General features: G+C 37.3%; 2 protein-coding genes across 3 annotated transcripts in view; one reads left to right on the top strand and one right to left on the bottom strand.

The window, feature by feature from the left end:
• Positions 1-156: 156 nt before the first annotated feature.
• On the bottom strand, positions 157-5,525 carry LOC117391243 (secretory carrier-associated membrane protein 1-like). Of its 2 annotated transcripts, none has more exons than XM_033988983.2 (9): positions 4,551-4,883; positions 3,369-3,446; positions 2,892-2,999; positions 2,616-2,715; positions 2,302-2,430; positions 1,672-1,831; positions 1,485-1,586; positions 1,250-1,367; positions 157-1,157 (listed from the first exon to the last, which is right to left on the bottom strand). In XM_033988983.2, exons 1-9 carry the CDS (start codon positions 4,605-4,607, stop codon positions 996-998), a joined length of 1,014 nt encoding a protein of 337 aa, XP_033844874.1. In that variant the 5' UTR covers positions 4,608-4,883; the 3' UTR covers positions 157-995. The 2 variants fall into 2 exon arrangements, with proteins under 2 accessions (XP_033844874.1, XP_055087997.1); XM_055232022.1 differs by lacking the exon at positions 4,551-4,883 and adding an exon at positions 5,467-5,525 and having other exon boundaries at positions 190-1,157.
• ap3b1a (adaptor related protein complex 3 subunit beta 1a) overlaps positions 5,484-13,962 on the top strand; it is a 29,380-nt gene continuing 20,901 nt past the window's right edge. Inside the window, exons 1-6 of the mRNA XM_033988982.2 lie at positions 5,484-5,800; positions 10,082-10,157; positions 10,265-10,339; positions 11,128-11,223; positions 11,305-11,465; positions 11,825-11,891. Coding sequence (XP_033844873.1) covers positions 5,673-5,800; positions 10,082-10,157; positions 10,265-10,339; positions 11,128-11,223; positions 11,305-11,465; positions 11,825-11,891 — 603 coding nt within the window. The 5' untranslated portion in view covers positions 5,484-5,672. The remainder of the gene's footprint in view (positions 5,801-10,081; positions 10,158-10,264; positions 10,340-11,127; positions 11,224-11,304; positions 11,466-11,824; positions 11,892-13,962) is intronic.

The raw sequence follows: 13,962 nt of genomic DNA, 5'->3' as shown, positions 1-13,962 counted from the left end.
TATACAGTATTGAACTTTTAACATGAGACTCACTACCTCTGAGATATTTTCTGGACAACTGCTGACCTCTAATGGTTGTAGTCTGCTAGTGCATTTTATTAAAAATACAAAAAAAGAAAAAAAAAAAAAAGGAAAACGGAAACTAAACACACTGTATAATTGCAGAATTCCTTTTATTCAGTTTGGATGCAATAAATATACAAAACTATTGAGCATGAGCTAGATACAATACATGTACAATACATGGGAGAGAATAGCTGGTATTTGTACAAAATCTATACACTATAACGTATTTCTTCTGTTTCCACACAAAGATCAGAAACATTATGACTACAGCATAAAGAATTATTTCAGTTATGATCCAATAAATTGCATGCTTAAAATCGGTTTGTAACATTTAATATTCCTTTATTTATGCAGATTAGCCTCTGGAGACTTAAAGTCTCATTTTGAAGAAGGACCTGTTAACCAGCATATAAATACCTTACTGTTCTTCATGGGGAAGTGAAATTACAGTTTCACATTCACACATTTTAATTTTGAGGTTTAGAAAAAAAGAGAATCTGAAATGGAAGATTATTTTAATATAATATCATGTATTAGTAGTCGCCTCTTCAATATAAATAAAAAATATTTTTTTTCTAATCTTCATTTTAAACATTGTTCAACCACAGTATTTAAAGAACACTCAGAAATATACACACACAGAATAGGAAGGTGGTAATGTGGGCAAAGTGCAGTACCAGTGCTGACTCCCCGAGTGCGAACAGTGATGCCAAGGCAGATATGGTAAAACAGAACCATAGCCCTGTGTAAAGGCTTCCAGCTAATAGTTTCTGAGGGTATACATTAGGCAAGATGCTACATACCAACTGTAGTGCCCCCATTTAAACCCAGAGGGCTGGAAAATACTGTGAGCAGGACATTTGGCTCAGTGAAGGCTAGAGGCTGCTGCTGCTGCTGCCGGGTTAAAGCCAGAGGGCTTTTGGAACAGATCAGACCTGCTCCCTGAAGGTCTCCTGTGCAGCCTGAGACGCAGCCTGAGATGCAGCTTTAGCAGCGGCCGTTTGAACATTCTTGTTGGACATGACACCAGTGGCAAACTCCTGTTGTGCCTTCTCAAAGCTAGCTCCAGTGGTCCGGTACATTGCATGGACCTGGTAAGGTGCAAATGTACAGGAGAAAGCATTTAGGACAAAACCAGAACAGGTTTGAAAACACTAAATTGTTATGCGCATTTTTTAAAGACCTTTTTGAACATGAAGAGAGACATGACAGCTAGCGACGTGAAGAGGGCAGCTATAAGTATCATGAGAATACCCACAGGAATGTTTGTATTTAGGCATGTAAGAGCGGAAATCCAACCACTGTAAAATATAACGTGAAAGCAAGAGTAAATTCAAAAGTAGATCATTTTATTTTAGCCTAGCATAGGCTAATCATTTTTCTTGAGTTCAGAATTTTATTAATGGCATTTTCCTCACCTTGTGCCCCAGCCAGGGAAGCCTATAGTCTGTAGAACATACACACCGACTTGACAAACGTAGACAAAGAAGAAAATAAAAAACCTAAACGAGCTATCACTCCTGCAAAAAGAAAAAAAAGGCTGTTTATATATGCGTATGTATATATTAATGGTGATGAGACATAAATGAAAGTTATTATTATCACCTGAAAGCTCCATAAAGAGGACGATACCAACAGACAAATGAGCAGGGAGTAAACATTAAGAACCAAAGGATGGACAAGCCAAAGTCCCCTCCGCGTGAATAGCTCACACAAAACCAGGCCAAGCATCCAATCACATTTGCAAAAAGAGTGCCAGCATGAACTACAAAACATTAAAGGAGTTATACATTAATGAAAGTCTGTCAGTGCACAGCGACATATAAATGTCATCTTGTGTCATGCCAAAAAGAGTTTTAAGACCAGACATTAGACAGCAGAAACCCAGTATTACAATGTTGTACCAAAGTGTGAAATATGGCATTTGCCTGCCATTTGGCATGTCACGGATTATTCAGAAAAGTACATATTTGATGTATTGGGGTATTAGCCTTAACAATAATATTAATCTGAATTTAACACTTCACTTTTGGTACAATACACTTATAATACTTTAATATGGTCAAATGCATCACACAAACAGCCTTTTAACATCATCTGACTTCAACCACATGACCACATCGTGAGCCTGGTTTTGTCATGTGCCATCACTTTTGAAAGCTGTTCCTTTGTCCTAAATGCAATCAAAGTGTAAATTACTTTTCTCTGAGATAATGATAAAACCATGTTACTCACTCATCCAAAGATAGTACATAATCTTGACAGTTTTCTGGAACTCTACAGGGATGTCTACTGTGATGTCATGGTAGAAACATGGACCCACAGGGAACTTCTCTGGGAGAGGTGGCCAATTATTTCTCCTGCCTGAAAAAACGTTTACCAATATCAATATGAGTTTAAAAACAAAAATGTTATAATGGTTCTCTTATTATCAGCAGTTTTGACCTCGATGGAGCTGTCTGCTTCTATTAAGTCAAAATTTCAGTTTAGAATTAACAAAAAATCCAAACAAACAAAAAAACCCCAAACAATATAAATTCTAATCTGACCTCCTGAAGCGCTGAGCGACTGCATCTCTCTCTCGCGGCGGTCCAGCTCAGCAGCCTTGCGCTCAAGCTCCTCTTGCCTTTTGAGCAGTTCATTGGCTCCCTGAACATATGACAGAAGCATATGATCTTTTATTATTTTAATACATCAAACAACACATACTGTGCTACTTGGATGCCTGTATTGCATGTATGTATTCATGTTTGTGTAAGATGTATAAGATTAACACAAAACAATAAGATATATTCTAGCTGTAAAAACATGATGGACAGTCTTACCTGTGGTTGGCCCTGTGAGTATGCTGGAGGATCTTCAGTGGCTTTCATGATGGCTGGTTGTGTGTTAAAGGTGGAGGCTGCAGTCCTAGCTGCCACACCTGCTGGACCCTACAGACAACACAACAAGTATGAGGAGTTTACTGTTGAGGAGTTTCACATTTTTGCAGTAAAAATGACTCCATAACTAATTTTGAATTGCTGTGTGGTAACTACAATGTCAAAGTTGCATTAAATTGTACGTTATGTTTTTTTTCTTTTCCTCTTTCCTGTTGACTGGTATAAATGTCTATACAGCAAACAAAAGGATGGCTCTATTAATATAAACGTAACATTTGGTCTCCTCAATAAAATGCCTGATGGGTTGTATATGCATGTCCTTTTTAAATGCTTGAGCTCCTGCCCCCCGATGCGCTCTGCACCACTCTGGGCAGGATCCTTCATGTTAATTATTTTAGTTGGAAAACAAACTATAATCACCGATTTGCCATCTGTGAACGGGTTGTACTCCTCTAATGCTGGAGGAACTGTGTGCCTTGCTTGAGTCACTGACGGATCCTTTAAACATAAAGACAAAACATTAAGAAAAGAACAGATCTCCATGGTTCTGTCAGTGTCCATCTTTAATCAACAAGCCTACAATCCAGAAAGAATTGGTCAAGGTACATAAAAATATATGAATGCATAATACAAACAATAAAATATGTAATATGGAAACACATGCTGCCTCAAATAAACAAAACTTACCATCAGACAGGACAAGCAAAGCACTTGATATTACAATCTATGTATGTTCTAAATTCTCTCTTTGATTATCTGTAAAGTCCTTTTTCAGTATCAAGCTGTCCTAATGTTGTCTCTGTGTGTTTCTTAAGTTTCTAGGAGCATTCCTTCTCTACCCACCCACACACAATACACAGGACTTGTCACCAGACCAGGGTCATCAATATTTCAGGATATGTTGTGTTTAAAGTTTAATACTGCCCTAATGAATAGTCAAACCAGCAGATGCATTTTTAGCACAATGAAAATAAAACGCTCTTGCCAGAACCACTACCATTCTGTACAAAAGAGACATACATGATCATAACTTATAGTCCTACGTGTTTGTTCGTGCATTGTTAGACTTCAAATTACACAGAGATCCACCTTATTGTACGCACATCTTAAAAGAGTAATTTACCATCTTGCTTTTTTCCATTCCGTTTGTTCTAAATGACACACGTTTTTCAAATCAATAAAATATGACTATTCCATGAAAAGCCAATCAGGACGGATGCCACCAGAATTTGAAATGATTGCACCATATGAATTCATAAACAATTCAGATTAGCCCCGGGGAAAGGATACCTAACTCCAGGAAGTGAGAGCCAACAAATAAGCCTACATAGCCTGTTTGTATATGCTAATAGTAATTTCCAATTGGGTAAAGACTTAAGTGTGATATACAGTATAATATATGCAAATCAGTGGATGAGGGTTTAAGCACAAGGTCACTGTGTAGGATTTAACAGAATATACATGTATAACATCTTATTTAAAGCTTATAATGAATGACCTTGTTATGAGAAAACACAGGAAACAGCATTTAAACACCACACAGTCTACAGAGAATTAACTGACTATTGTGATACAGTATTGTGAAGAAGACTTAAATGTTACCTGAAATGGGTTGTTTATATCCTGGTCGGCGAAAGGGTTACTGTCCAAGTTTGACATGTTGCCACAGAAAGTAGGCCTATACTAAGAGCCCAAAGCCTATTGTTATTTTTATTTTGTAAGACACCTATGCGTATTGCCTAGTTTAAGTTGCTTTGTTGGGAAAAAAGTTGAATAAAAGGCTACACTAGGTAGATCTACAGCTCATGGTTCAGTGTGGACTATGGCCAGCTGCGGTATCAGAGCTCTCTGGCCACAAGCGCACGATCAAGTGTCACATAACAACCTGTTACGCGGAAGTTACACGTCACGTCCTAACAATAAAAAAAACAACAACGCAAATTCTGTTAATATGAAACTCCAAAAAGTCAAGGCAGGAAATCTGAGCGTGGCGATACAAGTATAACTCTGCGCTGCACAGTAGAAAAGGCGCAAACAAATGAGGTGCGTCGTTTCCTTAACAACAGGCTGGAGGAGGACTGCAACCTTGTATAGACGTAGGACCAAGCTCACGTGGAGATTTTTTTTTTTTTTTTTTTTTTAATGTATTTATTTATTTATCTTAATGAATTGTATTTATGTATTTATTTATGTATTTATTTACATGTATTTATCTTTTATGTATTTATGTATGTATGTATTTATTTATTTATTTATTTATTTACATGTATTTATTTGTATATGTATTTATGAATTTATTTATTGTTTTTTATTGATATGTATTTATGGATTTATTTTTTATTTGTATTTATTATTATTATTATTTTTATTTATTTAAATTTTCAATGTTTCATTTATTTTTCAATTTGCTTGGATTATTAACAATTATTATAAATTTACATTTTATTGTAGTTTTTTGTGTATACCCTACAATAGCTTCTTTGATGTCTTTAAAAATCCCATGTATTAACCGTTTGACCTCCTGGAGCTGCTGCTTGTCATGTGACTCCGTTGGCCACGCCCCCTCGTCCAGCTCACACTTCCGCTACTGCGTGTGCAACTACAAGGGAAAAAAAAGTTTTGATAGAAATCTCTGTGAAAGTTTATTGGATTTGTGCATCTTCTGTTACATTCAGTCTTTCTCCCCTTCATATAAAGTCATCAGTTTTTGTTGTAAAGCTAATAATGTCAAGTAGTGCGCTTTACAATGACCAAGGAGGAGCGGAGGCAGCGGTGGAAGCGGGGCAGGAGAGCACCCCGAGCACCTCCAGCACCGCAGCAGCTTTTGGACTTTTCAGCGCTGATTTCAAAAAGTAAGTCAACAACTTGTATCTCCATTCTCGGCAATATTTGTTAATAGAGTACAATACTTTAAAAAATATACATGTTTCCTCATTTGTAATCTACCATGGGCGACAGCTGCTCTGATCAGCTGTAATTCTTCCATTCATTGAAGAATAAGTCTGGGACGTGTTCTCATAAAGATTTCTGATCAATATCACTTAAAATACTAACATTAAATGACCAAACACTAGTCATTAAAACTCTGCGTTTGTTATTATTTTACTTCACCAAACTGGCCACTAGATGTCAGTCGTTCATTGTTCATTTTTGACTCAGTTGCCATAGCTGAAGGCATTTGCCACATCATGCTTTTGTGTGCGTGTGTCCGTGTGTGTCACTGTGTGCTTGTGTGTCAGTGTGTGCATGTCTGTGTGTGTATCTGTGTGTGTATCTGTGTCTCTGTGCGTGTCTCTGTGTGCTTGTGTGTGTGCGTGCATGTCTCTGTGTGTATCTGTGTGTGTGTGTGTGTGGGGGGGGGGGGTGCTTGTGTGTGTGTGTGGTTTGTCTGTACTTTGCTATTGGAGTGCTAACACTTTCACACTTAGACTAAATTGTATCTAACAGTTTAGTATTTTACATTGAGTAGACTGCCATAGTCCTGTAATATCCTGTTTCTAAGCTCACTCACTCACGTGACGCTGAAGTCATGTGTCCAGCTCAAGGCAAAACTAGTGGCTCTGTATGCTTATGTGTAGAATACTGGTGGGCGAAATGATCAGGATTTTCTCAGAGAAATCGGTCTGTTTTATATTGCCTTTAAAAGTAACTAAAGCATATACTGCTTCTGAAATTCCTATGTCTCTGTCAATCTCTAACTTTGTAAGATAGATAGATAAAAACGTTATTAATCTCCAAGGGAGAAATTCAGGTGTCCGGCAGCAAACACACACAATAATAACAGTAAGAGATTAGAGATTGACAAACGGACATGAAACAGAACTTTTGTGGAGTCAAATCACTATTTGTGATACTGAACTAACACATTTTTAAGTGTGATACATTACTGAAGAAAATATAGATGATAAACGATAATATTGAAGCTAATTGATTATATCAAAAACTATTCTAAATGTACAGTATCTTTAAAAACATGACCTGCAACAAATAAATAGTATAATAAAACACTTTAGTTTGTATCTATAATGAATCATAGAAGTCACGTATTCAGCCTTCTACAACTCAAATCTCACAGTAGTACAGAAAATGAAAAAAGTTCCCCCTTAGTACAAACAACAAAGTTCTCACAATATATTGACCCGACAAATGATTGTTCCATCCATCAAGTCGATATGGTCATTATTGTGGCAAAATCTTAAGATGATTTCAGGCACTTTTTTCATAAAATAAATTGAATTAAACAGAGAAGCACTGAATCTGTCACCAAGATCAGACCACAATTTACACAAATAGCTCTGGAACAGAACCTCTCTGCTACATTCCTCATCTTTTCTCTCTTCATGCTGAATAACAGGTGGATATAGACAGTAAAGTGTGCACTTAAGAAGAAGAATTATTTTATTTAAACTATTACAATTTATGTGGGACAACAGCAGATATGCATGGTTTGAATTAGATGAAGATTTGGGAATGAATAATGAGTTTAAACTTCCAATAATTAAAATAATGATAATTAAAATTACTCTTTCATTTCTTGTCTATAAAAATTGTTGTTTTGCTTAAACTCCTGTGCAGTTGAAGTCTTGTGTGTGCGGTCAGGTCAGATAATAGAGATACTTAGAGTTTAGTCAACTAAGAATCTCTTTCTTTGTTTTCTACAGCCCTAATTTGCAATACATTTCACGGCCATGTGTGCATGATGTGATTGCGTAAACTGCTTTTGTTTGTCTGGTATCTGCTGACTACAATGTGCAACTGTTGCCATTCAGTCTAGTTTTCAGATAGATCTTTAGAGTGAATCCTATTCCTATATGTTTTATGTTTCATTCTGAAGCAAATGTAAATGTCTTAGGTGAGGTTCAGGTATTGCACAAATAGTGAATGGACTGCAAAAGTAAATACACAAGGGCGTATCACCTTTTTCCCTTATTTACACAGATTACTCTGTAAGCCTCTGTTTTGTTTCATAATGTTTGTTAATATTGTTTTAAAACTTGTTGCAGCTTTTCCCTTATTAGCATTTTTATTTAATTTTATTATTTTGTTTTGTTTACCTTCAAACAGCCATTGTAAGACTATATCGCAGATTGCATTTTCCTCTTTATCGCCATTGTGTCTACAATTTCCATGACATGAGACCAGGTCCAGAAGAACAAGACAAAACAAGAATATGACATAATTGATATATATATATAAATTGTGTTGTTTTTACTTTATATTTTTATATATTTTTTTCACAAGATCATTCCACATGTGTGCATAATCTTGTAGCAATTTTATCTCATGAGATCTTGTGGTATGCGATATTGTCCCAGCCCTTACTTATTGATTTGTCATGAATGGTGGTTTTACTATAACTGAAATGTGTAATAAATGTGAAAGGACAAAGCTGACATGGAATCATCACTGTTAGTATATAAATTGGGCCGGTGGGATGTCTGCACTCAACAGCACCTGCCTGTCTATCTTAGGGCAGTAGCGTACCTCTTCCAGGTGTAGCTTAATGCCCCTGGTCATGCATCTGTGTCCAACACTTCAAACGTTACATTCCATAGATTCAGTAGCATTTGTATTTAACCACTGGCCTTGATTTTGACATGTATACTCAACATAACATCGGTGGCAGTCCCACCCTAAAATAACATAAAAGGCACTTCCTGATATTCACTAGGCTGGCTTTATTTTGGATTTCGCCCTGTTCCTCTGGCCTCATTTCACATATTCAGTGGCCTTTGCACTCTCAGCAGTGTCTAATTTGAGGGTATTCATTGTGTATATTGTAGTTGAGTTGATTAAAGGTAGTTGAGTGTTTACCCACCAGTATAGATAAGGCCCTCCTTTTTTCCCCGAGGGAAGTTACAGCAGCAGTCACACAGAATGAGAGCTTCACACAAACTTAAGGTGGCTGGGAGAAATCCTGTTTAACAGTCGAGTAGGAAGTTAATCGGACCGGACCGCAGGCTTTTGGAGTGTTTTATTAAGGAGGTGTTGACTATGGCGACGAGGCCCTGCTACAATGAACAGAAGAATGACTTATCACTGAGGAGCTGACAGCGCGTCTTGTGACATTTTTTTTGACTCATCGAAAAAGAAAGTAATTGCGAGACACCAAGCCAGAGGAACTTGTGGCTTCTTTCCATCATTGACTGACCAATATTAAGCATCTGTAAATAAGAGCTACAACATAAAGGAAGATTACAACTTAAAGGAAAATAATTGCTCTGGTTCATTTTGTGGGAATAACAGCAGCTTGGACAGTTCGCAAGCAGAATACCCAAAGGAAGCAGTGTGTGGACTTGCTTAACTGGCTGTGGGCTGCTGTGGATTGAAAGCAACATGGAAGTGGGTTTCTTTTCACGCTCGGAGGCAGTGGGAGTTGTGAAGATTGCACTGACGTCGGCTGAGAACTTACAACTGACTCTGAGGACTGAGCTTAGTCAAGAGGAACAAGCTCTCACACAAAACACCTGCGCTCCCCAAGATGACCAAAAACCTGGGTATAGCCACTGCAAGTGGAAATGTTTAGGAAATGAATGTTACTGCTGTGTTAAATATTGTTATTTATCACATATCACAAGTAGAATATTTATGGGTTTCAGGTGCCATTTTGAAAATGATTGACCATTCAAAAGAAATCGAATCTGTTTTGAACTGTTAATTGCTATGGCAGCGATACGGATAGGTGGGACTCACTGATATACAAATGTAATCATAAATTTCACAAAGGTATACAGATTAAAGAAATGGAAAAAAAACCAAAACAACAACAATTTTTGAGATTTGGAATGGTCCTTTCGCTTCTTCTCTTTTACTTATCTTTCAAATATGCCTGATGTATTCTTAACGATATCTTGTCTTTACTAACTCCCCTAACTTAATTTGTACAATGCCATTAAAAGTTTCTGTAGTTACATGAAAAAGTACTAAAACACATGGCACATATCACAACATGTCCACCATTCCTTTAGATTTTCCATTGCACAGTTTGATCATGTTTGTCACGTTAGGCTGATGTTGTGCCTCCTATAGGCCATGTGACATACAGCATGGTACCTTTGTAATCAGTGTGGCTCACACAGATGTGAATAACATGGCACTTTCGCAAGCCTTAACTGTATTTTCTGGCCTTGTAGGAATGAAGATCTTAAAGAGATGTTGGAGAGCAACAAGGAGTCACTTAAATTGGAGGCCATGAAAAGGATTGTTGGGGTGAGTGCAGAGGATTTGGTTTCATTATCTGTCATTCTGTGTTTAATGTAAAAGCTTTTTCTTCACTTTATGCCTTATCAAGTTCTTTTTTTCTGTTTGTTTTTCAGTTGATTGCCAAGGGGAAAAATGCATCAGAGTTGTTTCCGGCTGTCGTTAAGAATGTTGCAAGTAAAAACATTGAGGTACAAAATTAAAATCTGCGTGATAACTCATAATGATTGTCTTCGTGTGCAGAAAAACATGAACCCGTCTTTGCAGGACACCGAAATATCTTAAAAGTAAACAATATTTTTGGAGGGTGTTTGATGTCCTAGTGTTTTGTGAATATTGATTAGCAGCAGCAGAATATTCAGGTAGAGTGAGGGGCAGCATGTGAACAGGAGGCCTTTGACTGTGAGTAAGGCATGCATCCAAAGTAGCTCGTGGCAGGGGAGGGGAAGCAGGTGGGTGGTTGTAATTGTACAAGAAAGCCCACAGTCACGTCTCCTCTCCCTCCTCGCTCACACCAGCTGCTAAGGTACCGCTACATCTAGGCTCATGTTTTCTCACTTACCACCTTTTCCACTCTTCACTTGCAGTTTATTGAGAATAGCATTCCATTTTTATCTGTATTAAACAAATGTATAGATGAGCTGTCATTCATCAGTTGTTGTGTATAATTATACACCGTGAAGACTTTTAAATATAACTCATGTTTTTAATTACACATCGTAAACATTGTTATAACACAGTTCACATTTTTAAAAATATTGATACGTGATTAAATGAAACTAACTCAAGCTTATGTTACAGACATCCATGCATTAATATTGTTTAGGCTAAGTAACAGAACAAATATCAATAGTCTGTTTTTCTTGATTTTCTCTATTAAATCTCTTTTTCATAAAATAAGTGTATATGCAATTAGCTTGAATGCCACCAAAGTAGTATATATAGCTTGCGTTTTCATCATGTTATTGTCTTTCTTCAGTTAAAGAAGCTTGTTTATGTATACCTCGTGCGATACGCTGAGGAGCAACAGGATCTTGCTTTGCTTTCGATCAGCACCTTTCAGCGAGCCCTTAAGGTATAAATATATTTTTTTGTTACCTTTCCTGTTTTTATTGAAAGATTTAATCCTATCCTTAATGTATCTTTTTTATCCTAGGACCCAAACCAATTTATTCGTGCCAGTGCGTTAAGAGTTTTGTCCAGCATCCGTGTTCCGATAATTGTTCCTATTATGATGTTGGCTATAAAAGAAGCTGCCACTGACCTATCTCCGTATGTCAGGAAAACCTCAGCCCATGCAATTCAGAAACTTTACAGGTGGGATTTTCATTTTTATTCATTTGTTTGATACGATGCATTTTACTCAGCTTGAAATTACATTACTTGAATGTTAAGATGCCGCATTATAGCCAATATCTAGTCATTTTCAAATACCTCTTGTCCCGCAGAGCTATTGCAAAGAACCGTTTCAAAACATTATACATACATTCAATGAGTTTTGACTGCATTTAAAAACACACAATATTCACAAGTATTGGTTCCATGCCTGTCACACACATGATTTCCCTTCACATAACACATGCACTTGTACCTAAAGTACCTAAATTATTTTCTTTTTAACATCTTGCCAGTTTTTAAGTTGTATTTGACTCGATGTTTTTTTCTTTGATTTTTAGCCTTGACCCAGACCAAAAAGAGCAGCTGATCGAAGTAATTGAAAAACTACTGAAGGACAAAAGCACTGTAAGTACCTAAGAAGTAAACTCGCCTTTTTCTCTCTCCTGTTGGTAAAAGCCAACCACTTGAGGGCGCCCAAGACAAGCTATTGTGCTTTTAGCCCCAGATCCCCTCAGCTTATTCCGCAATGCCATGGTTTGTTAACACCCACTTAAAACCACACATCTTCAGATGCTCCTGGTTAAGGGTTCATTTAGAGGGAATTTTCACACTAAAGCCTGATTTTCTGAAGCTTAACATTACCTTTTCACACAGAAAAGCCTGCAAATGAGGTTAACTTTTACTATATCTTAAGCTTAAGTTGATCAGTAATGCATTTCTAGCAATCTGAATTTACCAGAAGTCACATTAATTCACAGGGTTACAGTAACAATTAAATGCATAAACAAAACAAATGAATCCAAGGGGCTAACCCACGACTAAATGCAGTGCATATTTAGCCTGAGACACTAACGAAGATAGATGACTTTTCCCTAAAGGGGCCATATGACGTTGGAGAAGGAGAGAGGGCACTATAATCACACACTGAAGCGTTTACCATTCCTATTAAAGAGATGGGAGAGATCAGCAACTACTGGTACTTTTATGCTTATGTTCATATAGCAAATACCTGATTCCTAAAGGCACTATTTTACTTCTTTTTTGAAAACAAGATTTTGGACATTTGAAATGTATAACCCTTATATACAATTACTTTAAATAGCTAAAACTGTATAATGAAGATGTTTTATTCTTGCTCATATTTACCTTTTTCTTTTTATAGAAGACCTTAGGCATATACTTACATATACTACTTCTCTAAAATAAAGTTAAACACATGCAGAGTTAACAACTTGGCAATTATGGGGCTACTTTTAGGTAAATATTAAGTGAAAAGCTAATGGGCTGTTGTCACCCACTTCCTTGGCTAAAGGAAACATTTGGTGTCCCCATCTGTGCAGTAGAGCCAGGCCCTGGTGACATTTACCTTTACAGATGTGCTGTTTGGTTAAACGGCTGTGACACATGGGGCTTGCATATAGGCAGGATGGTTTAAAGAGAAAATGGGAAGGCCTGATGACAGAGACAACATAGGAGTTTGTGCAGCTGTTTTACTGTGATGGATCTATTATCCAGCCATTACAAGATAAATGATCGATTCTGCCCAGCGTCCCCCTCCTGCACCTCCTGCAAAATTGAAATGAGAACAGAAGGGAGGAGCAGGGGCGGAGGGGACTATGATTAGAGGCTAGGTGAGATGCCCATTAATTTAACCGAGCAGGAGAGGAGGAGTGCCGTGAGTGAACGGAGGATAGGCCGACCCCACACCAGGCCATCAATCAAAAAGGCGCACGTTGTCTCTGGCGTGATGACCCAGCAATCTCTGCCTCTCTGGCACCCTAATTAGAATTCATAGCAAAATAGATGCAAGGAAACGGTTTGGGCCCTTCATAATTTTAAAGGAAATTTATTGTTATTAGAAGAACCATTTGCTTAGTGTGATTTTTCCATTACTGGCTTGTCACACAGGGTAGATAATATGGTAGAGGAGGAAGAGGTGTATGAACTCTATAGATTGGGGTGTCAGTTTTGTTGATGGTGCATGTAGTTTACCTTGGAGCTGTGTCTAATGGGGGAAGTTGGTAGAGAATGCACAAAGCCCCCCAGGATGCCCGTGCTGCAGGTACAGCGCTATCTGTAATAGCATCAGAGACACCAAGGAGAAATAGTAATGAGTACACTCCAGACGTACACAATGTTCTTGTGTCTGTTTGAGACACTGATACATAATCCAAGCCACTTATGAATATTGCTGCTAACTAGTTTTCATTGACCAAATTAAACACTTAATTGTGTTGATAGTTGTTGATCAGTTTTTGTCAAAACATAAAAACAGATAAAGAAGACCTTTTGGAAAGGTTCAAAGTCCCTGAGTGGCAGGAAATTGAAATAAATTGTTTTTTAAGTATTTATTTATTATGAAAATCACATCACATTTTCCATTGTGTTTGTAACTTAACTTGCATGTTTGATCTGAATTAATCTTCTAATAAATCACTACTCAGACAGTTAATACATAGAGGGATGTCAAGTAATT

The sequence above is a fragment of the Periophthalmus magnuspinnatus genome, chromosome 23 (genome assembly GCF_009829125.3).
Source record: "Periophthalmus magnuspinnatus isolate fPerMag1 chromosome 23, fPerMag1.2.pri, whole genome shotgun sequence".
Taxonomy (NCBI): Eukaryota; Metazoa; Chordata; class Actinopteri; order Gobiiformes; family Gobiidae; genus Periophthalmus; species Periophthalmus magnuspinnatus.
This window is presented reverse-complemented; position numbering and strand designations above follow the sequence as displayed.